Source organism: Ascidia mentula, chromosome 4 (assembly GCF_947561715.1).
Source record: "Ascidia mentula chromosome 4, kaAscMent1.1, whole genome shotgun sequence".
NCBI classification, from domain to species: domain Eukaryota; kingdom Metazoa; phylum Chordata; class Ascidiacea; order Phlebobranchia; family Ascidiidae; genus Ascidia; species Ascidia mentula.
Genome location: NC_138569.1, coordinates 7011988 through 7036441, shown reverse-complemented (window position 1 = coordinate 7036441; position 24454 = coordinate 7011988). Strand labels below are relative to the sequence as shown.

Genomic DNA, 24454 nt, shown 5'->3' with positions numbered 1-24454 from the left:
AATGTTAAAATCTCCATTGCAAGTTGCGTTGTCCATGGGTGAGAATTAAAGTACGGTAAGCTCCTTAATGCAGTGTGAACAATCGTACAAAATCTCTTGCAGTTAGTATAAACAAAATTAGTGTACGACACCCTCCAATTTTAGTTGCATGTCTTGTTGGTACTGGATTCCTGGTACGCTTGATATCTTTGCACAACAAATGATTGTTATTTAACAAATTGTAAGGACTTACAAGTCTTTTAACCCTGTCCTCGCCGGTACTGTGAAACCCTGTCCTCGCCGGTATTATGCTTTGGGGGATATTACCAAACACAAAAGAGGAACTGTGTATGATTTCTACCTTGTGGGAAATTGTTCATCCGTGACAAAATCGTTGATGCGAATCTGTAGCGGGTATTTGTAAATGCAGAAAAGTTTGTATTTTTTTAATGTTAATGGTTTGATGTTCAAACTTACTCGTATGGAATGGATGACTTGTTCAAATCAAAAGGTAAATGTGGACCCCATGCATCTTGAACTAAAGCGCCTTCTTTGTCGACTGTTCTCTGCATTCTTTATGATTTATTTTGGTAAAGTAGGCATGTGTTAGACATGGCATGAACATTTCATTATTCAGTTATATGTACATGGACTAGTCAATGTTTGTTTAATATATACTGCATTAGTTTTTTGCACAAATTTGTAAATAATGAGAGGTGCAGGTGCTTAGAGGATTTATCTGTTCGTCTATTTTTGCCCGCTTGTGTCAAAAAACCATAGCCGTACTGTGAAATATTTCATCTATATTTTTTGGGGTGACAAATTTGCTTTTATGCAGATGCTGAGATTTCCAAACTGCTCACAGAGAACCGAGAGCTTTCAGATGAATTGCGACAGTGCCAAGCTGACAAGGAGTTTGTTTGGTCCCTGTGGAAGCGCCTGCAAGTGTCTTCCCCTGATCTAACACAGGTTATTGAACTTCATCATTAGCTTTTATTAAACTTTTATAACTTTATTGTAACAGGATTGATAACCAAGCTGTACAAAATCTGGATCTTTTTTTTAATATGTTTGTTTTAGTGTTTTTCGGGACTATCTTTGATATTTAGAAAATTTATAAATAGCTTATTGGCTGAACTCTGTTTTGCATGAAAAAATATTATTTGCCTACAAATTGTGTAATTTTGTTATCTTTTTCTTTTAAAAGTAACTGGTGTTGTGCACTATAATGAGTTTGAAATATAACCACTAAAAAATGTAATTATTTTTGATATTTATGCAGTTAAAATTGTGTAAAAATCAAACACATGTGATCAGTTGTCTAAAATGCCCAATTAAATTCTTCTCTGACTTTTCAGGCCATAAGCCTTGTGCTGCAAAGAGAAAAGGAAAAAGCTGAAACGAAAGATAGAAAGGTTTTGGAAATTCTCCAGAGCAAAGATGACCAGATAAAAGATTTGCAGGAAACAGCAAGATGTCTTAAAGCTGACTATGACAAAATTCTGGAACTGTAGGTTTAGTTTAGTAGATTATGCTTCATTAAAAGTTGTAATAATTATGTGTGTATATTTTTGTAGCTGATAATTTCAGCAATTTTTATACAGTCTAGTTTATTTTGAATACCCTAACTAGATTACAACATTGTTTTTCTTTCTAAAAAGTCTATTTGTCAACCAGCATTTCTGTTTAAATTTTTCAAAAACAGTAAGGTGGCAGCAGAGGGCGAGCGGAATAAACTTGCAGCTGAGTTACAAAGTGTCAAGACTGAAGCAAACCAACTGAGGCAAAACATCTCAGCATCTGATGCACTTAAACACAGCCAACTAAATGGGTATATATTATTTCCATACATGCTTAATTTATCCTTGCTACTACTGTTTTAAAAAGCTGTTTCTGACATAGATTTTTATTTTTCTACTTTTACTACAGAGTGCAATCATCTTTGCAAGAGGTTGAGAAGCAGAAGTCACAGTTGAATGATCAGGTAAACGTTGCATTGATTTCTAAACTTCACAATTGTTTCATGCTGGTCTGTCGTGATATTTTTCATGGTCACTTGAACTTTTCTTGATGCATTTGATCACAAGAAACAACAGTTGATTTTTTTACTAACTGGTTACATTAGCTGTGGTTGTGGTTTCTTGAAACAATTAAGATTTGTGGTTTTTAAAAAATACAATTTTGCATTTTTATCACACCGACCCTTTTCACTCTGTAAGCCACTCATTCAACCAGATTTGCATTTAAGTTGATAAAGTGGTAATAATGTAAACACAATTTTGGTTATGCATGGCATGATCCAGTGTCGCTACTGCTGCACTTTTCAAAATGATTTTTCAAAGTTAGCCTTCAGGTATATGAAGTAATAAAAGTTTTTTTTTTGCATTAGGGAAAACCATCTAATCTCTGTAACAAAGAGGTGCAGAAGTATCCCTATATAAACAAGCATTTACCTTTGCAGGTTGCAAGCTTACTAAGGGAACTCCAGCAAAACAATGACAAGCTGAAAACTTGTGATGATGAAAAAAGAATGCTTCTCGGTGACATACAAAACTTCAAAAATGAAACCAGAGATAAAGATGTGGTGCTTAACCGACTTACTGCTGAGGTATATACTTATTAATATGTAAATGTGGTTCAAGATCTGTTCACTTTTATATTTTGATGAAAGTTGTTATTTTAAGAAGTATTTTAAATTTTGTTTACATCTCTAGCAAAGCAGTGTTACTTCCAGAGAACATAAGTATCAATACCTAAAAGATAGTTCTAAAAGATAACATACTTCGCTTAATTGCATGAAAAATTCTTTATTGTTTGATGGTCACATATATCTTCCCATCATAAACAGTCTATAAGCTTTGTGACACATTTTTGTTTCACTGTGTTCAACAAGTATCTCCCAACTTGCCGCAGACAACAAAAATAGTCCCATTGTCTTAGTTCAGCGAATATTCATACAAAAGAACACATGTTTACGGTAAATAGACTTAACTCTATGACTTGAAAAGGGGCCTCTTGTCTGTGCCTTGATTCTCAAACAGTTAGCAATTGTTGATTTTCAAATCCTTTTGGCCTAATCAACTTTAGTGAGGCTTCGCTGTGGCTTCTGTTGCTGCCCAGTTGGCAGAAGCATCTATGGTTAAGTGCTAATACTTCAGGGACTAGTTTTCTTTGCAAAGCCCCCTTTCTTTGTTTGCTTTGCTCTCCGGATTAAAAAGACAACGGCAGGATTTTTTTTGGAGTGCCTTTCCCCTGTGTCAGTCTTTGGCAGGAAAGGCACTTTTTTCTGGTTTTCTTTTTATGACTGTTGTGATTTACTCCTTGAGCGCATCATTACAACTGACAGTTCCAATTTGAAAGTAAGGTGCAGCAGCACACGGAGTGTACTACATAGACTGCATAGATCGAAGTGTTCATATACAAGTCTTCAGCTTTTTTTAGAAATACTTTTGTTGTGAAAAACTATGTTGGTGGCTCAAGCCTATTTATAGCTTTTTGTATTTTAAACCATAAAATTCTTTTGTTTAAAACATGGAAAACAATTAGTGAACTGAATAAATACTGATTAAAATTGTTTATTTTGTTTGAAAACATTGACAATAAATGTGTTTTGTTTGGATTATATTACACTAGTAACAGGTACTGCATGTGTCTTGGGTGTAACTCTACACTTATTAAACAAATAAATTTTAACCAGAAGTTATTTTTGCAGAAATCAAAACTAGCAAATGAGATAGAGCAATTCAAATCTGAGCGAGAAAAGATAAAGCAGCTGAAAGATAATTGCAAGAAACAAGAAGGGAAACTGAAGGAATCTAAAGACTCCTATGAACAACTGAAAAATCATTGTCACCAACAGAAACAGCTCATCCTTCAGGTTTTTGTTGTTCTCTGCTTCTTTTGACAAGAAAAATTATGTCAATAGCAATTAGACATTATTTTAATGCCTTTCATCATTATATTTATATTTATTTATATTTGAAATTTTTACCTTACATACTTTCATTTAAACTGCAGCTTCAAGAGCTACATAACAGTACACAAAAGGTTTTGAAGGAACAGCAAGAAGCCCACAAGAATGGGACAAGCTCCCTTCAATCTATGTATGAAGAAATCTCCAGGTCATTCTTTTAGTCTATGATTTTTCAATAAGATAACTTTTCATTGACGGGATACAAACGTAATGCCTTTTCCAGTGTCTAGCTGCACTAATGATACCCACCATTTTAATAGGAAAATTTATATGCGACCAATAAGTAGGTAGACTACCATGTTAATGATAAAAGAATATTCGTTAATAATATACGAATATACGTGGTACTTTTGTTTAACAATCCAAAAATGACATTTGGCAACTCCAATGAGTTTCACATGCAGTTTAGGAAAGACCTGATCTAAAAGATATTGTAGTCATGGGTTTTCATTTGCAGGGAGTACACTCATTTGAAGGAATCCCACGCTAACCTGAAAGCAGAACACGCAGATCTGAAACACCGCGTCCAAACCCAAGACAACGTCATTCACGCCACTGAGGCAGAACTCAAAAAATCTATTGAAATGGTTTCAAGAAGGGACAGGGTTAGTTCTTCCCAACGTGTCTACATTTTTACTCCAGCCTCTCTTTAAAGCGTAAATTTCTGCGCCTATAAGTAACGGCAATAAAGTTCTAATTGTGTTTTTAGTGAACTGCAGACATGGCCACTATTACGACCTAATGAGTCTGATTTTCGCCAACGTGTTGCACCCATAGCTTGGTACCCAACGGTTGACGGTGAAAGTGTAGTCACCACAAAGTGGATGTTTAGCTAGCAGGATCGTCGTATAGTTACCAAAGTTGCACTGGTTAGACCTATTTGGTCGACAGTGGCTGTAGCTTACTAAAAGTATAGCAGTTTTGTCGTATTAGTTGGCACTATAACGTGTGCTTGGTTGCAGAAATGCGACTACGGCGACTTGCAAGACCACATGGATATGCAACAAAAGGAGATTGAAGAACTTCGAAGCAAATTGAGAAATACTGCTTACAGGTAATTGTTGTCTTATTACCAGCACCCTATTTAACTGTCCACTCAAATTCAAAACTAAGTTAAGCGGTGCACTGTATGATTTTTTCAAGTTTTCGATACATTTGCCCTGTTTCAATTTATGCGTTGTGCATACTAAATTATAAACATGTTTATTTGAAAATGTGTGTGGATTTCAAGCAAAAAAAATATTATTGTTGACCAATTTCAGGCGGTCGAATTCACCTTATGAGGCTGAACAGACTTTTTCTCCAATCATCGAAAGAGGAGTGCAGCAAAATGTTAGTTAAACTTTCCATCATTCCATAACATTCTCCTTTCATGTATTTTCATCCAACTGTGATGTTGTTTCCAGGTACCGAGATCTCGATCTTATTCACCTCGTCGTCACACCAAGGAAATCAGCAATATGCAGAAAAAGCTGAAAGCCACTGAAATCAGGTTGGATGAAACGAAGCGACTTCTCGAATTAAAGGTAGGATTGGCCACACAACAACGCACAAAACACTAAAAATACCTAAATTATAAACAATACCTACAGCCAAAACGCGGAGATCCAATTTTATTGGGGGGGTGTTAATTTTTCTTTTCTTGCAGCGGGACGAGGTTCACGAAATCCAACAAGCCCATAACCGGAGATTGGAACGACTCAAATCCCTGCAAAGCGCATACAAGTAATGCTTCGATTTGACATTATCCACTGTGACAAATAATTCAGAATCCAAGTATAGCAACTCTTACAAACGAAATTCTAATTCTGATGAATCTATGCACCACAACAACGAATAAATTGCTTCCAAGATTTTTATACAACCCTTTAGTCTGTTAACGTAATTATACCCATCACATGAAAACAAAAAATTAAGTTTTTAGCACCCAAGAAATTTTGATTCAAATCGCCCAAAACCTTTTGTTTCACCAACTTATCTTCACAGATCGTTGAAAGGAGGTAACGACGGATCGCCTCGGAAGAGAAAGAATCGTCCTCACAAATCCTCGGATCGTCGCGATTTGAGACAAGAAAATTCCGACACTGTGTGGAACGACCTGGCTTTTTATAAACAGGAAAACAATTTGCTCGCACAGGAAAAGTGCGTCACTATTTTGTGTGTTTAACGTAATGTTTTTAACAAATCGGTGTGCGTTGAACGTAAAGCTGAATATTCAGTTCAAATGCGTAGGCTTGCATTTCTTGAAGTAAAAATGTACTTGACATAAACCTAAGAGTTATGAAACTTTGGTGACTCATTTTTCATCCATGCAAACCAGTTTCCGTCGTCACTTCCAATTTCTAATCCCTTAATATCACCATTTCTCATGGAATCTCACAGTGTCCCACCTTAACATATGTTCCCACTCCTCCAGGATAAGTTTGGAGGAAGAACTTGACAACCTCCGGGTGCAAGTGACGATGGATCGAGCCACCATACAAGATCTGAACTTATGTCTCAAGAATGAGAAACAAGAGTTGATGGCAAAGCTCAGACATTCAGCAAGGGCCGAAGGTAAGAACGCAACTTTCCTGCTCCGGTTTTATAATGTTAATTCTCAAAATTTTCGCTTCGTAGCGTTTCGGACACCAGCAACTTAGATTTTTCTTGAATTCTTGTATATGTTACAAATCTGCGGACATGTAATGGCGTTTCATGAAATGTCGCACTTTATTATGTCACTGTGTTATTTTTTATATCCTGCTATCGAGGTAGATTGATGGTCTTGGGAAGGTTGAATCTGTGGTTGTTGGCCAATTATTCCAATGTTTATTTCGACATTTTGTCTTTTAATACAGCAACCGTCCCTCGGCCACCTATATCGAAAATAGCACCTCTGCCCTGCTAAAATCAAATTTTCCTGTGCAGAGCGCAGAAGCAGCACACCGAAAAAAACGAGGTCTCCCTCACCCAAACCCACTCGTCGCGCTGTGAAAAATCTCGAACGAAGATTGGAAAATGCTGCAGAGGACAACAGGTTGCTCAAGAAGGACAGAGAGCGCCTGCATGACGATAACAGGTAAGAACGAAGAAATGTTTAAGTTTAGTTTGTGTTCATATTATTGTTTTTATCTTGAAATAGAATAGACTGTTAATTTTTTGCCTTTTCGGTAGGGGTAGTGAAAGTGCCATTCTTTCAGCTTGTGTAAAAACATCGAAAAACCATTTTACATATAACTCATGACAAGGAGTAAAATCACACGTTGTACAGAGGGTTGAAGGGGGAAATTAAAACCCTCAAGCGGGAACTCACGGAAGTGCGACACTCGGGCACCGCCATGCGGCAAGAGAATTCGGATTTGCGCATAAAACTTCAGTCGGCAGATGGCGAGCGCGGGCAACTGAACAGAGAAGGTTCAGCCATGAGAGCCGAAATACAAGGTCTGAGAACCGAAAACGCCGGAGTGAGGTCGGAGAACAATTCGCTGAGGTTAGCGTTAAAAATGAAGTTGATGGACGTTTGAAGGCGTTAAAAAATAGTGTCTTTTTCAGGATGTAATGAATTTGTGTATAGTTTTAAACATTTGTGAAATGTGATTGTGAACTTAATACACGTTTTCACAAAGTAGGGATTGATAAAATAAAATACAAACACTATGGTTGGAAATATCCAGGTCGGAGAATAGCGAGCTACGGAGTGACGTCACCGAGCTAAAACGCGAACTGTCCGAACTCCACGGCGAGTTACGTCACATCGACGGCAAGTCGGGTCAACGTTCTAAGACCGAAGTTACAAAGAAGGTACCTGACTTAGTTCGTTTGTATAATTTACACAAAGGGCCCACCGGATTCCATTTTCGGTAAAAGTTCAAAAAGCTTTGACAAAATAACGTCTTCCCGTGCAACACGATCTTGTTGGAACACAGGAATGTAAACCGGGTGTTTTGAATGGTTTAAAAAACACAGAAGGAACTTTCCATACCAAGTCGTCATTATGTGTTATGTGTATTTCGCACGATTTCTGCGAGCGGTCGGGACCCATTTATCGAAACTAATTGTCCATTCTTCATATTTCTGTCTTTAAATGCGTTAAAACGGTATTTATTGCAACCATCCGTTGACTTAGAAACAAACTGACTTTCACCTTGCCATACCTGCTTAACAAAATCTTAGAAAACAATGCTAAATATACGCTTGAAACAGTGTTATGTTATATTGCAAGTTCCATCTTTTGACTTAACATCTTGCATCACCTCAGCACCAGAAATTTCTCAACAAATCCATCACTGATATGAGAGCAGCATTTGGTGACGATTTTAACGCGGAGGACCTCGATCCCGTTTCCACGACAACCATGAGTGAGGACACTACAGCCCTGGAGGAGGAGGATATCGGAAGATCGGATGCAAGTAGTTTGGGGCAGAGCATCGTTAGAGCATCTAGGAGAAACAAGGGCCGTGTGAGAGGTAATTTTTCTCATTATAACATTATGTAGTATTTAAACTTACAAAGTTTATATAATATCCCTCTCTCATTTCGGTAAAACAGAGACGAAAATGTGCCAAATACAGTCTATGGGTGTGTTTGTGCCGAAAAATATCCTTTCATAATGCATAAATCATATCGCAGCAAATGTTAGGTAGTCGTAAAACAGTAAAAAAGTGCGTTTAAAAACCGCATGTAGAAATGTGGCTTCGGGTTTTTCTGTACCACTGTCGTATCATGTTTGACAAGACGAGTTTTTGTCACAGATGAAGATGCGGACGAGGATGATACTCTGGTGGACGAATCTCTGCCAACAGGTTTGTGTTTATATTTACTAAATATTAATAACTCCGATTCGGCAGTTCGTTAAACTATCGATGTGAAGTTGCTTTTAAGAAACATGTAGCATGAAAATAATCTGCTCCGTTCTGCACGAAGTTTTCAAAACTGTACCCGGCCAATACCACATCAGTATATTTGCTTCACTTAAACTGTACTTACATACAAAGCTCGTTTTTTAAAATTTAAGTATCCATGGCAACCATGACTTTGTGGAGCATTTGGTGACGAGCTGTGAACAAGAATAACCGTATGGTTTCAACAGGTGGGCGAAAGGGAGTGAAAACAACGAGTAAGCGACCGGTAGCACGCCACGGTCAGGGAATGATGGCGACTCTACGTCACAGATTATCCTCCTTGCAAACGCAGTGTCAATCGCTGAGGGTTGCAAAACAAAATGCTCTCAAACGAGTAAGGAAAACATGAATATTTACATATATTTATAATTTTTTTTCTTTGGGAAGTGCTGGCTTTCACCATATCTACTTGAAAACAATGCCAAATATATACTTAAATAGTGTCCATGTTATATTAATGCTAAATGAAACGCGTGTAACCAAGCCAAGTTTGGAATTTTTAATCCATTAAAATAAAGCTGTGTTTCGATTTTAGATGAATGACGAGAAGGAAAAGAATGAAGATCTGCAGTCAGAGGTTACTTCGTGTCAAAACAAACTTAAAACCGCCAAACAGGTAATGGATAAATTCCAGTTACATTATAAAACGTCAGAGGCATTTTCCTTTTCATCAAATTTACGAAATTTAAGGGAGTATTCGGTTTTACAGTTCTGTAAATATCAATCAAACAAGTTTTTTTGGTGGACAAGGTATCGAAACAAAGTAAAGCTCAAATCAATTTGTGCTGACCCTCCTCGTTCAAGTTAATTCGAAATCTTCCAACAAGGGTTTTGATTTTTCAGCAAATCCAGAGGATGAGTCGAGAGGCGGAAATTCTTCAGCGTGAAAGAGAGGAAACTCTCCGTGAACTCGAGGAGGCGAAAAATTCACGTCCGGAGCCGCAGAAACATTCCGATGCCGACTACAAATATGCTGAAAGCAAACTTAAGGTCGGTTGGTTTCAACAAATTTCAACTCGTCATTAGCAACACTTATAGTCTCATACAATATATATAGAAGTTGTGGAGTTTTAACCAAATACAAAAAACGTATCAAAGGCGAAACTTGGGTTGACACTTTACATTTACAATGTTTTTGCCGTGACTTGAAATTTGGGGTTGTCATAGTAGGACTGGTGACAACAGCGGCACAAATAAGAAAACCTCTGTTTATACTCAACGTTGACTTTGCTGAAATTAAGATTTTTTTTTAATTATTTGCAGCTGGCAAACAGTGACGTGACGCGACTTAACGACCAAATCAAGGAGCTCAAAAAAGAGATCGAGGCGAAAAACGCACAAATCTCTACCGACAAGGAAAAAGTGAACAGGTATGAAACGCACTTGCTCTTCACAGAACTAAATGCCAAACAATTCGTCATTACTTAGACTGGAGCGTGACGTAGGAGCTAAACGTCAGCTGATCGACGAGCTGAGAGTAAAAGTGAGAGAGAACGACCAGAAAACAAAAGACGACCGCCAGGGGGCGGTAAGTTTGAAATTCTTACTTGATCGTGTTGTTTTCCACCTTTTTGTGGGAATATAGGATTTGTGACAAAATTCTTTCTGGTGTTCCGAGCCTTCGGTAAGTAAGCACGTGTCAGGCACACTCTTTCTTTGCCCGCTTAATCCATTATTACTGAGCAATCGCTTTCATGTTTATTACTTCCAATGAACTGGTACGGGAAAATATTGGTTTGGATCGAGATACAAAGATTTAAGTTCCGGTATAGCTATTTCTGGCATCGACTTTTTTACATGACAACTACCTGGTTGTTCAGATGGAATTGAATGAACGACTTCGCGCCACAGAAGAAGATCTTCAGCACAAGAAGAGCCACGTGGAGTCGCTGCGGAGGCAGCTGCAAGCTACAACGAAGGAGAAAGCTAGATACGAGACGATGTACAATAAATCGAGGGAAGAACTCGATAAACGGGTATGTGGCAAAACGTTGGTACCGGGGTTGCCACACATGTTGCTATGTATCGTGAACTGTTCCTGCAAATCTTCATTGTTAAATTTGATATTTCGGCTACATAAATGATGATGGTCGCTGACAAAACGTCAAAATTGAAAACGCTTTGCCAGTGGAACTGATCATGCATTTCTTGTTTTCGTACAAATCAAAAAGTCGAATCATGTTTATTTCCACGCAAGGTTACGGCGCACATAAACATAAAACATAAATTGACGTAGGCACCGATAAACCCATACAGCTTATCGGGTAAGGTGTCCGTGATAAGTTTGTTTTAACGCCCAGTTACCAGAACACGCCCAGTTACCACACATGTCACACGCAATAATAAAAAACGGGAGTCGCTGCGTAAACCGAGTCTTACATTAGGGAAAAGCGGCCTTATGAACATAAACACCCCTCAAAATACGACAACTTTGTATTTATTCGTTCCAATTAATCACAGTGTGGAGAGATGTCAGCTTTGCAAGCCGGGAAGTTGGAGGCGGAGAGCGCCACCTCGTTGGTAGAGCAAGCGGCCGAACAACAACTACAGACTCTGGCAACTCGAAGCGAACAAGCTCTCGACAAACTCAAAGCCAAGTTGGAAAGATGCGAAGAAAAGCTTGGAGAGTTCGCCTTGTTCGTGAAGGTAATTATTGCGCAGTTTTTATTGGTAGGTTTAAAATGGTTTTCTGTTCTGTGATTGTATGCTTATGATGAATGTTGTTAGAGTGGCAATTGCAAAGTTGGAAGACTCTTAAATGTTATTGACTGCGAAAGAACAAGATATCTCCATTGTTTACATTAGTGGTTATCCGCAAAAACCTTGATAAAAACAAGAAAAAACGACCAATAAAAGCGAGAAAAATCACAAGAACAGTGTTTTTAAATCATTAAATCCGTTTGTTGTTCCTGAATCATGTAACTTTGAAATTAAATTCAGGTCTCCATGAATGTGTTTTTCAGAGTCTCACAAACAACCTGATAGACCTCGTTCAACGACAACGCGAAAACCTGCACCGCGAGAAACAAGCCCTTGTCGACCCCACCAGGTACTTTCCCCACACAAATACCCATAAACCAAAACAAACAATGACGTCACAAACGTGTTACGTTACAGTGACGTGGACACGAAGCCGTCGTCTTTGAGTAAGGCCCAAACAGTGGCATGCAACATTCTCAATATCTCGCGTTCGGACTTTGAGGACCTCATGGCTCCGGTGGACTCCGTGCGGCGCCGTTTGGGCGACTCGGGCGCCGCTTGGGAGGAGGAAAGGGTTCTCACGACCAAGTCGGACCAGACGTGGCGCGCAAACGTGGACAAGATTGCTACGGAAAATGTAAGTTGTTTTCAGTTCTATTTGTGCCTTATCTGTATGAACAAATGTTGTTTATGGAAAGCGACTTTATAAATAATTCGACAGTTTTCTTAACAAGTCAGGTCGGTTATGTGCAGTGATGCGCGATTTTCTCATTAACGTTCTGTCCATTAACAATAAAAAGTCAATTTGTCAGATTCTGCAATCGATCGCCTTTGACCTCTTCAAAATGTTAGTAAAAGTTTGGAGCAAATTTTCCCGATTCGTTGCATTAAATTTATAAGGAAAATTTGTTTTACCTATTTTAATGACCTTTGTACAAAAGAAGGTACAAGCATACAGATTTAACCAACTTTCTGTCACATTCAGCCGCCCTTCGCCAAATCCCTCAGTCGACTACTGTGGGATAAAGTCCAGGACGCCGTTAAACTTACCGAAGATAAATGGAGGTTTCAAACCGAACAACTTGAACAGAAATTGATGAGAAAGACTTAATATATTGCTCCACAAATCATCAATTGCGTCGAGCGCCGTAGAAATGTTCCACTACCTGTTAACCAAACTGCACCGCACATTAGAAAAAAGTTAATCACAATGTCAATAGATTGATTGTTGAATGCGACAACTGGAGTTGCGCGGGTAATGGTGATTCAAGTCATTCCAAGGCAAATCTGCATGTTTTTTTCTATTCGTGGAGTTCACGATGGCTGAATTGTTGGCCACGTCCTATTGAGGACAACGAGCACCACACAGAAACCCAAACAACTAATGTGAAGCACAAAAGATTCCGGTCTTTATAGTATAAAAGCAAAAATCCATTTATTTTCGAGATCCATTTATAACAATTGTACTTTTATCTTTCGTGAGTATGTTGGCGTATCACAAGTTAGTTTACACTGTGTTTGGCGACAAATAGATTTTATAACGCATTCTTCATGACACTGTAGCTGTAGTTTGTTCCTCCTGTGTATGTTCAATCCGTGTTGTATTCTTACGTAGATTCAACCCAGGTTGGGATCCGCACAAACCGCAAGCTAAAGATTTTTTTCTATGTTGGTGTAATGTATTTTCAACCTGGACAATGAGGCTGCGTACCCATTTTTCGCATATTGATAATAGTTTAATTTTTAAAGGAGTTTGATCTAACTGTCTACTCGCGGATTCCAATCTGAGGTCAAACACAAACGCCACTAGTGTCTTACTACTTATTTTACCTGAAGCTTGTCGATATTTCATTGGACGCGCTGTTACAAAATATGCCTCATGCTATACAATTGAAAGTACATCGCTGCTCATTTCAACATTTCGTGATAGGCTGCAAACCTATTCCATTGTATAGCTGCTGTTAAACATTCAATAGTAATGTGGCCTAAATATGTATCCAGTTAAAAACTCCTATATGCAGTCGGTAGAGGAATAATAGAAAATCTGATTCGTATTTTAATTACATGTAACGGTCTATGCAAATGAAGTACTGTGGCTGAAAAGCAACACGGAAATAACAGCATCGACACTCTCTTAATTTGCTTCAGATCGTCTGCATCTTCACTATGTCGTGTTCTTGTCCATAGTTTTCGCACTAATACAAGAGTTTATTGTGTGTAATTCACAAACCGATATTATAAGCTGTACAATATACCTAAAATACTAAAAAACAATGCCTCTGATGAGGTAGATTTGCAACCTAAGTTACAAAGAGCTAGAAGAAAGCTAATTCAGATTTGATAAAAGAGTTGAGGCACGAAAATGTGATTGTAACAAGGCACAGATTGACCAGAGCAAACCAAACAGAGGCACTTAATCATCAGCAAAAGTAACGAATATCTGCCAAATGTAAACAGCGATTAAAAGAATTTACATTGATTTTTTTTCGCTCCACAACAAGGACATATTGCTCGTGTACGTACATAACAATTAGTCAAATCATTGGAGACTTCAACAAGCGCACAACGAAGCGAAGCGCAATTTAGGTGAGGTAGCTATGGTCGTAATTCACTAGAACATCATTAAAATATCTGCACTGGGTGCGTAACGACAAAATAAAAAAGGCACAGTTGATTTTTGGTGACAAAAAAAAACGCAGCCACTTTCACGGCGGCCTACGTATGAAAGTATTGTGGCCGAGGTAAAATGGTGTCTTGAAGACCAACATAAAATGCGCCTAATTTCACAAAGCGGACATAAGATGTCGTCATTCTTAGTCACGAAAGCGACTGTACAATACACCTTAAAAGTTTGGATGCATATCAACAAACGTGCGTCACCAAATACACAGATTTAAAATCGTAAACAAGAACACTTAGTTCCGAAACATCTTACTACTCGACGTGCGGCTGCAGTTATTTACGTTTAAAATACTCCTTGAGAGGGGCCAGGATTTGTCGGATGACCGGAACCGACCATGAGCGACCGAGAAGTGCCAGACGTTCCTTAGGGCCCAAATTGTTGACGTCAGTGTAGTGCTCGGGGACACCAAAAATTCTGAAATCGGTTACAGACATTTTTACTAATGACCGAATCAGCGGAGTTTATTAAGTTGTAACACTTGTACGATCTGAGCATGCCTTAAAGCGTGTCCAGAGTTAAATCGTTTACATACGAAGTGCATGCACAAGCTCTAATGTAGAAACAAGTCAAACAAGCAATCTGATATTAACTAACACAATCCTAATTTGCCGTGACTAAAGCATGTCAATGCGCGTTTTAAACTTCGTTTCAAAACCAAGACCTCATTTTTAAATACATGTCATATGCAGAAAGTTTTCTTCAAAAACGCCTTTGTTTGTTGTGATGTTACATCGGGGCTAAATCAGTCGTACAGTTTGCCCGCCAACAAAACATTCAAACCCCTTCTTACCTTTCAACCTCAGTCGACCACAAGGTGTCGTCCTTGCCAGCATGTTTCACAGCCGGCTGGCGGTTATTTCCCGCATACAAACACGACGGATTGGTGGTGATCGTGTTTAATTTATCCACGACGGCAACACGTCCTGGCTCAAGGCAGTCCTGGACCGTGAGACGATCCCCGGGCGACGGATCAAGCCGAAGTCTGTAAGAGAAGTACGTAAAATACTTCAACTGCAAAACGGTTGAGTACCAGTGCAGTAGGCCAGTGAGGTGTGGATTTATAAGGGAAGGTAAATTGCAATAAAGTAACGTTAAATGGGCTTTTATGGCAAAAACGTACTTGCTACAATTGACATCGCAATCGTCACTGACATATACGAAATTTCAATGTAGTTCTGACATATAAGCAAATGCTTGATATTAAACAAATACGTGCTGTTTAATGTCAGTCGCCTAAACTAGTTGTAACATTCTCAGAGAAAATGAAAAACAAAGCAAGCGACAAAAGATGACTCACTGGCGCATCCCAGGAATGTTTCCCCAGAATAATCTTGGTCGCGCGGCGGCGCTAACGTAACGGGCGTTGGCAGTGATCGGGTCGCATTGCAGAAATCTCGATATGCGATGACGCTCTATCAGCTTCATAGACATCACGTTCTCGAAAAGCCAGAAGAATGGACGCGTGCTTTCCTTTGTGACGTCACATTTACATCCGGCGGGCGGGGGTTGAGGTTGAACCGCGCGAAGAATTCGATGGAAGTCGAAGAAAAGACATCCACTACCTTCGGGATCTGAACAAATAAATCTTACTTTACCTAAAAATGGACCTGATGGATTCTAACAGCAAAGTTGCTACTATTTATCATTAATGAAACCCTTCTATTGACCGTTTTGTCAGTATAAAGCATGTTTTGTGCAGGAGTTTTTCCCATTAACCAAACAAATACAACGGATAAAAAACAACCGGTTTCATTTCAGGCAACATTACCTACTAGCCCCCTGCGACGAGGATTGGCACCAGACAGATCGTTACACGGACTTCCGCCCATCACTAGATCAAAGGGTCCCAATCGTCTGACGTCATCATCGGTGAGTTTGGTTATGTCACCGACATGAATGACCTCAGAGTGACGATTTTGAACCAGTCTGATCGCGTCCTCGTTAATTTCGGAAGCGACAAATTTTCCAATCTGTGATAAACATGCAAAAACGTTTACAAGAGAGGGGAAAAACGTAAAATCAAGGAATTTAAGCAATGGGTGTTCATTGTGGAGGAGTGCTGTGATACATAACCACAAAGTAAAACACAGACGCCGCGCACGATGTTCACGCTATTCAGACATACAACAATGCCTATGGAGTTTATTCGTTTTGCACTAGCAAGATTCTGTATCGGGTGGACGTTTTCAAACCTGATCGGTTGTTTGAACTTGGCATTGCTCGTGGCACTTGTCAAGCATGTAAGAAGGTGTATAAAATCGCGTTTGCCGGTACGATGGTTTGACATACAATAAAAACGCGGGGTTTTTCCTTCACAAAACTTACATATTTATGCCTTTCAACTGTCAAACACTGGCCCTAATATAATTCCGTTTTGAAAAAAACTATAAATTTAATGTGCTTTGCTGTACATGACCACTCACCTGTAGACCCAGTTGTTTTAGTGCAACCAGACCTGTTGCGATTCCGTCGAATAACGAAAGCACTCTAATCGGCTCCCTGTCCAGTGGAGCAATAGGAGGATGTATTGGTGGCACTGACTGCAACAAGAAACACATTTGTATTATTTAATTAAATTCCAACTGTTATTTCTGCATCAAGACAGCAACCAAAAATCCACAAAGTAAAAGTAAGAATTTTTTTGGTATGCTTTGTACTGTCACTTATGTTTCTTGGGGAAAACACAGAAGAATAAAAAAAAATATGCACAAATTTGTTAGGCAAAAGATGGCCAATTACATATTTTGTGGTTTCGTCATCCACAGCAAAAAGGCACCGGAGATTTTGCCTCCAATTCTCACGAGTTTGTAGCAAACTCCCATTGGGTGTTCCACTGCAAAAGTAGCATGTCCAGTTCTTTAAAGCTGCCACCTTTTTGTATTCCTCTGGGCCGATCAAAAAATGTAGACAATCTGAGCAGTAACACCTGAACCACAATTTACAATGTTACTAAAAGTCAAATAATATGCAAGTCATTTGGTTCAAAGCCATAGCAGGCTTTCAAAACTTGCTGAGTAATCCTCAGTTTTGAATCAATGTTTTATCAAGCACAAATACATTTGGGCACTCTACCCATTGTGTAACATTCTATGGTTATCGGAAATTGTTAATTTCCTCAGTTAACAGCAATTGGCAGGTTTTATTACTTGTTGCCTCCATTGCCACTTAAACCAGTGCCACAACCTGAACCTTGGATATTTCAACAGACAAATAAAATCATATGCTTTCACACTTAAGTAATTGTTAGAATTTACCTGCCACAATCGAGATTGTCACACAAAACAACATTGTTTCCCATGCAACAAACGGCACAATAAGATTGGCAACCATCCTGCAAAACAAAGTTTTGGGCTAAATACACAAGTAACCAAAATATTCCAATGCCCAGTGCTGTAGGCCAGAAACCCAATGTATCTTTAGTGCCCTTAACTGAATAGTAACTGTTCCTCCATGCAAAACAAATTTAAATGGTTGAATTTGGTGTGTTACATACTGCTTTACCTCATCATATTTGAAATACCATTCCTGGAACATCAGTAGATGTTTTTGGCAAAGACTGCCATTAAACAAAGGATGTTTTGCCTTTACATTTTGCATAGTTCCACATGTTAAACACACATCTGTTTCCAACAAAAGTGTTATCAGTTAAACAAAGCAGTGTCAAGTGCAAGAAGTCAAACTGACAACACGGTTGGCAAACCTTCAAGCTGTGAACTGCCATTTGTTACTTTTTCAAAGTTCAATCTTTTGGTTTCCAAAACACTTTGTGATAAAGAACTGCATCTTTTTTCATTTGATTTTGATTCGCCATCATTTTTGATGCATTTCTTTAATAAAGGCAAACTTAATATCACATTTATTTAATCAAATTTCTTTCAAATCATCATATTCAGTAAATACTGCTAAGATTTCAGTAAATACAACAAAACCAGCTATACCTTTCTCTGGTATTCAACATCTGAATCTGTTGTATCCACTTCACTAATAATGCCATTGGATACAAACATATGTTCCTTTTTGTCAGCACAATTGGGCTGCAACACAAAAACGACATGTATTTTAAACCATTTTGAATCATTCATTATTTTATCAACCTACTTCTTTCGGCAATAGATAATCAATGGACTTTGCAAAATCATTGCCTGAACCACTTCCATTGTTCCTTTGTGACTTTCCAAGGGAATGGCTTGGCAGCTGAAAGGGAACAACCCTTTTTACTTCACTTCTCAGTCCAATTTTCTACATCAAAAACAAGCATCTCATTTCGGGGAAAATTTGGTCGAATTGATTCATAACTTCCTGCTTGTACAGTAAAAGGTATGACAACTGCTGTGAATAATGCAATAAGGTATTACACTTACACATTTCTCCACACTTCGTGTATACCCATCAAGGATTTGGTTCGATGTATCGCCAGATGAGACAGTTTCGGAATTGTCACTGATTTGGCGAAACATTCTCCTTTTAGAGCGTTTGAGCTTGCGTTTTTGCTTCTTCTTTTGCAACTGCCTTTCTAAGGTTTCCACAATTTTATCTATATCATCATCACAGCTGCTACTTTCAAGAGGCTCCTTATTCACAATGGGTGCCCTTGGCAAGGGAGTAACTATTGCACATCTTGTACTTCTTTCATTTTTTGGTACATATGGGATTGACAATGGGTGGATGGACACCCGTAACTTCTTCATGGTGCAGGCATGGTGTTCGGGTGATATTGCAGGCTTTCGTTTCCACTTTTGTGAAAAGTCATACAGATCACTGTCTGACTGAATGAAGAAAGCAATAGTGTAACCAAATGACAATGCTGTTTGCCTGGCCTACAGCATTGTTGAAAATTGCAATAACTCATAAAAATCTGCATTTTACACTGTATTAATCAACCCACAAGAACAAACATGCCTGTAAACGAGGCTCAGTGCTTTTGCATATGCATGAATTCTTACTTGCCCTTTTGTTAACATGTAATTAGAACACAACACAAACACAGCACAAAAACATACCTCTGAAGAAGATATGACAATGCAATCCTTCTTGGAATTTCTTTCCATTGCATGTGGGATGTGCAGATTGCGCGAAAAGGTACATACACTGCAGAACTGAACACTGCATTAGCTTTTCACTTAATGCGTGGTTTCAATTCTTACAGGAACTAAAAGCGCCCTTCGCCTCGTAGCTGAACCAAAAGCAGAGCTTCCGCAAGACAGCAAACATCCACAAAGGGAAACTTCAGTTTGCCGCGTCTGGCTGAAAGTAAAATGCTTGCGGGGTGTGTGGTAGGCGTCAAATTTTACGCCTTGCCTTGGCAGAAGCTATCGTTAAATAAAATATATTTTTCTAAACTTTCATTGATAATATCTGTCAACGAAAAAATAACAATACTTTTCAACATCGTGGTATGATTGTCACATGCAAGACTTGGCGATCACATTTATCATCAGAATATGGTGACAACGCAGCCCAAGCTAAATAAAGCCACCTGACCCTAGGAAGCGAGTGACGTAAGTCACGTTTCCAGGTAGGTATTAACACACGACCATGGACCTGCGCTCTTATGCTGTAGGTGGTCTACAAGACAAAATGTAAACACCAGTGAGCAAAAACTTGCCTGGCGAGTTTCCCCATTGCGTGTTTTTTCAGAGGTTGACAAGATAGGTAAACGTTACCTTTAATCAAAGACAAGTTCCATAAGCCGCAGATGCGTAAACACAACCACAACAACTTCACGGGGTATTTTTGTGACGTGATTAAGCTTCAACGAGGCACTTAGTTCTTTATTTGTTTGATCCAACTCCACATGATCATAAATCGTTCACAAGTAAGTGCACATAACACCGAAGCACGATAGTCCAAACAAAACGGCACATGACATTGTCAGTTCTGAATTACATTATATAACAGTACCAAAACACAGGCCGACAAGCACGGCGGCAAAACGGCAAGGATTAAATAAAAACTACAAATGGATGGTGTTTTGTTAGACATGAACTGCAAACAGGCTCCCAAAACTTCTTTTGTCGCGAACTCTAAACGTCATCTTCGAATTGACCCCACAATCAACTGAGACAGAGCAGCGATATTAGCAATTGTAGGTTGAGAACCTCACAAAGTCATTATCCTCACTTCAAGCCTTTTCCGTCCTTCCTGGCCTTTCGAAGTTTTAGCCACGCTTCCTCGTCGAAACTAGCGAAACTTACGTAGGGTGCGACCTTTCCATCGGGGTCCAATTGCATGGGCTCATTTAAATCGGTGTGGTAAAACTCTTCACCCAGCTCAGCTCCCGGGGATTGCCCTGATGGCCCCGCCAGCGCGTCCCCCTGTTCTGGGCCCATTGACAAATTGGTGGGTGTGTCGTCCGACGGAGGGGTACTCGAGCTCGAAGTACCCAAATGAGGACGGGGAATTCCAGGTCTGGCACCAGTCGGGGCAGTGCCAGGATTCGGCATTACCAGGGATAGGGTGACAGGGGGTTTCCCGTTTAGCCCCTCGAAGGGCTTACCAACAGGCCGAAGCTCAGTGGAGTTCCTCTTGTTGTATGGGACAGAAACGGGATGTTTTCCAGAAAGATCTATTGGTTGAGAAAAACTCGATTCTTGTAAAACATAATTTATGAAGGAGAAAACAGTTTTTATTGAGCTATTAACAAATTCTTAGTGATACAGTTCCTTTTCGTGGTTATATTGCGTAACAAGTTAGACAGCGGAAATTTAACAGCAAACCACAGCCCAAATTGTTAAGCTGTTGTTGCACGTTTACTTGCCTGGGAGAATAGGGCACTTTACAGAGAGATCCTTCGTTCCAGTTGGATGGTTGATGTTTCGAACAACCAGAGTGATGTCGCCCCGACTTAGTGTGTGAGTTTTGCCGAACGCTCGTCGGTGTAAGTACGCTATCTGGTCAATCACCCTTTGTGCCACACCTGGTTCATTACAACAGATTCGTTTTAAGTGTAAGGTTATGTGTTGCGAAGAGGAAAAAATTCTCTTGTGATATACTTGTCAAACAATGTCACGTACAACTATTTTATTTTCAGTAGAAAGTTAAGAGGCTGATGTTGTTCGTCGATGTTTGGCCACAAAAGAAATCTATGATGTGAAAAAAAAAGACATGGTCCTGCGCCTAACATATTTACGTCCAAATTCCCGGGGATATTTTGACGAAACTACAGACGACAATTTGCTCCATGTCGCATGATGTTTAAAAACTGACCAGTGATTTGGCTTCTGCACAAAAGTTCATGTGAGATCATGGCAGCGATGTCCCCGTTCGCGTTCTTTGTGCCGTTCGCTTGTTCCAACGACTTATAAACGTCATCAGACATCAAGACAAGAAATCCACCTGAATACACAAGCGATGGTAACTTCGTCTCATGGCCTACTTTATTGCATCACATTACCTTCTATTTCCGAGATAGGAAATCCCCCAAATATTTCGGGATTGGAAATGACAGGTTCGCTAGTGGCGCTGCGGAGAGCCTCGTTTTCTTTGTATCCTCCTTTCACGCCGTAATCTCCGATACAACGCGTGCATTCGTTCATTCCTATTGAAAACAAAACAAATTTAAGCATCCTTATTCTTGTTTTTATTTTACCTGACAGTAACCGTGTACACATGAAAAGTTACTACAGGTAAACATCAAGAAATGACTTGTTTGGTATATTAAAAGTTAAAGGCGAATATACTTGTTTACAAAATCCAAAACCTTAAACGTGTATGCTTACCTAGTTTCCCTCTTTCCATGATTTTTTCTACATTTAGTCCCATCCTAGAAAGTCTATTCAACTCCTCATCATTGTTAATATCATGATTCAAAGTTAATTGCTTCACCTGTAAGTATAATAATGAGCTTTTAAATAACTGCTATTTATGCTGATGTTGATGTGTTTCACGCCGTTAAGTTATAAAACCATCCTCATTTCGTACAAATTCACATGTGAGTATCACTACTTACCTGTACAACATATAGTACATGTACAAAAGCTTCATAGGAACAGAATATAATGCAAAGGTAACCCATTTGCTAACCCAATAAATTGTGGTTTAGTGAGTAAGAGATATTGCTACACAGAAAACCACTTTCCCTTTGCCAAATAACTGGCTATGTTTTTCTTATCTATCAACTGTTTTTCATTAAATAATTTTATTGGCATAATGGTTAACCTCAAGCCTTAATAATACACTTACATCCAGCCTGCCCTGTTGATCTCGTTGGCAAAGCAGGGCTCTACTGTCACCAACATTAGCTACATATAGATTGTTGTTGACCACAAGAGCAACCACAGCAGTTGTGCCACCTTTTATTGCATCGTTGAGTGCCTTTATTTGTTTGACAACCCCGGGATAATGCTTTTCTGCTATTTCAGGAGTAAGCCTGTCGGGCAACTGCAAAAATAAGTGTTGGTTTTGTTTGTAGGTAATACATTCATCACCTACATACAAACTGCACTTTTAACTTCATGTTATACCCCCATTTTTACTAACAACAGATCACCACTAAGGAATGGGAGTGTCCTATTTTTACAAACCACATTACACAGTGGTTCTCAACCTTTTTGTGGTCATAGACCCTATTTAGCATATAGAAACCTATATTAATTAACTAAAAGATGGATGTGGCACAACAAATAGAAATGTCTTCAAAAAAATTAATTTAAATGTTTTTCATTTACTCCCCCTAAAACAATCTTGCAGATCTCCAAGAACTCCAGGTTGGAAACCGCAGGCATAAAACAATAGAGTATTAAAGAGAAAACACAAGGCATAGATAAAAAAAATGATAGCAATTTTGCCATGTATACCTGTGACTGCAAATGTGTTTTCTTTGCAAGTTCATTGTCAATAGACTCGAAGAACCCTCTTTCAACGACACTTAAAGCCTGCTTTAAAATGTTTTTTACAGACTTGTCTGCCATATGTGGCGTAAGCTGCCCAAGAAGAAGTTCGGCAGGTAATCTCTCTGCACTGAAATGAGCAGCTCTACTTCCATCATAACCATCAAACACTCCATAGAGATAGCAATCATTGTCAGTGCTGCAACAAAAGAATTTTTTTAGCTTGCTGATGTAACGGCTGGCCTCATGTGTTTCAACCATATGATGGTCATAAATCTGTTTCACCCAATATCCCCAATAGAAAATTTATTGCTGTTTAATCGGAATCCACTAAATTGTTCAAGTTTTGTAAAATTGTAAGCTCACACAGTCACATGCCATATATACTAGCATGGAAAATGTGGCCTAATCATAGAAAAATAATCCATTACCTAAATTTTTAACATATTGCAATGATACTCAATGATGATAACAAAAACAGGTTGAAAAAAAAATACTTTATTGTGTTTATGTATGGGTGTTTATTATACATATTCATCCACTTACGAAAAGTTAAATGCCCGATCTTCATAAGGATAAGCTTCAGTTGCCCTTCCATCAGCCAAATATACCATATTTGATGCCACGCCCACATCAGACAAGGGACACTGGGGCAAGTCATCTGTCCAGCTCATTCCAGATCTTTGCAACATTCGTCGGTTCGGACTTGGTGTTGATGAACCAGTGGTGTCTGGGGTTCCAATTGCATCCATTGCTCCTCTTTACTGTCAGGCAGTCAACAGCACATTTGCTGTCATTCAGGGAATCATTGTTCGTTTCTAAATGGTCCAACACCTGCCAGACACACGAAGGAATGCATTTTTTTTTACAAAAGAGAAAAGGAAAATGACAGGGAAGAAGATATGTACAGCTAACAAACATTTGTTGCCTGAAAGTGGGCACTTTCCTGATCATGCCTTAATTCTCCCAGTACATACAATTACAGAAATAAAACTTGATTGGATACTGGATTAAACATTTCATGCACAACTATACCATAATTGCAGTTAAGTCACATTGGTTTGAACTACCTACATCATCTACAGCATAGCAGAAGGCAGGCCATTAAAATGGTCATGGAATCTGTGGACTTTCCTTATGTGAGACTACAGTTTGTCCTTATTCGGACAAATTTTAACAAATCACAAGTAAATAGTGCTGCTGTGAAGTTGGGTAAAACACAGCCATAATCAAAGAAATTTCAAATGGAACGCTGTAAACAGTGGCATATATATGTCAGTTATGAATGACAATAACTTGTTGAAACACATGGTGTTTTTTTGCGATTGGAATAGTTAAACAAATAACTCAATTTAGTTCAGGTGTAAAAAAAAGGTTTACTAAATCAACTCTTTGAACTTGGATTGAC

The 24454-nt window shown here is 38.9% G+C and overlaps 3 protein-coding genes across 3 annotated transcripts; 1 reads left to right on the top strand and 2 right to left on the bottom strand.

Moving 5' to 3' along the window:
- The first annotated feature begins 399 nt into the window (after positions 1-399).
- On the top strand, positions 400-12655 carry LOC145899237 (uncharacterized). Its single transcript, XM_082987968.1, has 30 exons — positions 400-490; positions 818-948; positions 1338-1489; positions 1685-1810; positions 1909-1963; positions 2441-2587; positions 3692-3856; positions 3997-4100; positions 4410-4557; positions 4915-5006; positions 5215-5284; positions 5359-5478; positions 5601-5677; positions 5939-6094; positions 6369-6508; positions 6863-7013; positions 7206-7424; positions 7609-7735; positions 8193-8400; positions 8686-8736; positions 9024-9169; positions 9371-9451; positions 9679-9825; positions 10099-10205; positions 10264-10363; positions 10656-10811; positions 11296-11481; positions 11799-11884; positions 11953-12172; positions 12521-12655. The coding sequence occupies exons 1-30, from the start codon at positions 466-468 to the stop codon at positions 12644-12646; spliced, it is 3819 nt and encodes a 1272-aa protein (XP_082844094.1). The 5' UTR covers positions 400-465; the 3' UTR covers positions 12647-12655.
- Positions 12656-14489: 1834 nt separating this feature from the next.
- LOC145899240 (DNA (cytosine-5)-methyltransferase 3C-like) lies at positions 14490-19530 on the bottom strand. The gene is made up of 13 exons (XM_082987970.1): positions 19219-19530; positions 18580-18984; positions 18317-18457; positions 18157-18252; positions 17919-18045; positions 17720-17838; positions 17473-17549; positions 16958-17144; positions 16642-16758; positions 15987-16188; positions 15516-15789; positions 15009-15200; positions 14490-14632 (listed from the first exon to the last, which is right to left on the bottom strand). Exons 1-13 carry the CDS (start codon positions 19264-19266, stop codon positions 14491-14493), a joined length of 2127 nt encoding a protein of 708 aa, XP_082844096.1. The 5' UTR covers positions 19267-19530; the 3' UTR covers position 14490.
- A 444-nt stretch (positions 19531-19974) lies between these two features.
- Positions 19975-23809, bottom strand: LOC145899241 (TGF-beta-activated kinase 1 and MAP3K7-binding protein 1-like). Its single transcript, XM_082987971.1, has 9 exons — positions 23593-23809; positions 23014-23245; positions 22400-22597; positions 21937-22042; positions 21612-21755; positions 21425-21553; positions 20976-21134; positions 20339-20783; positions 19975-20275 (listed from the first exon to the last, which is right to left on the bottom strand). Exons 1-9 carry the CDS (start codon positions 23796-23798, stop codon positions 20272-20274), a joined length of 1623 nt encoding a protein of 540 aa, XP_082844097.1. The 5' UTR covers positions 23799-23809; the 3' UTR covers positions 19975-20271.
- Between the last annotated feature and the right edge of the window lie 645 nt (positions 23810-24454).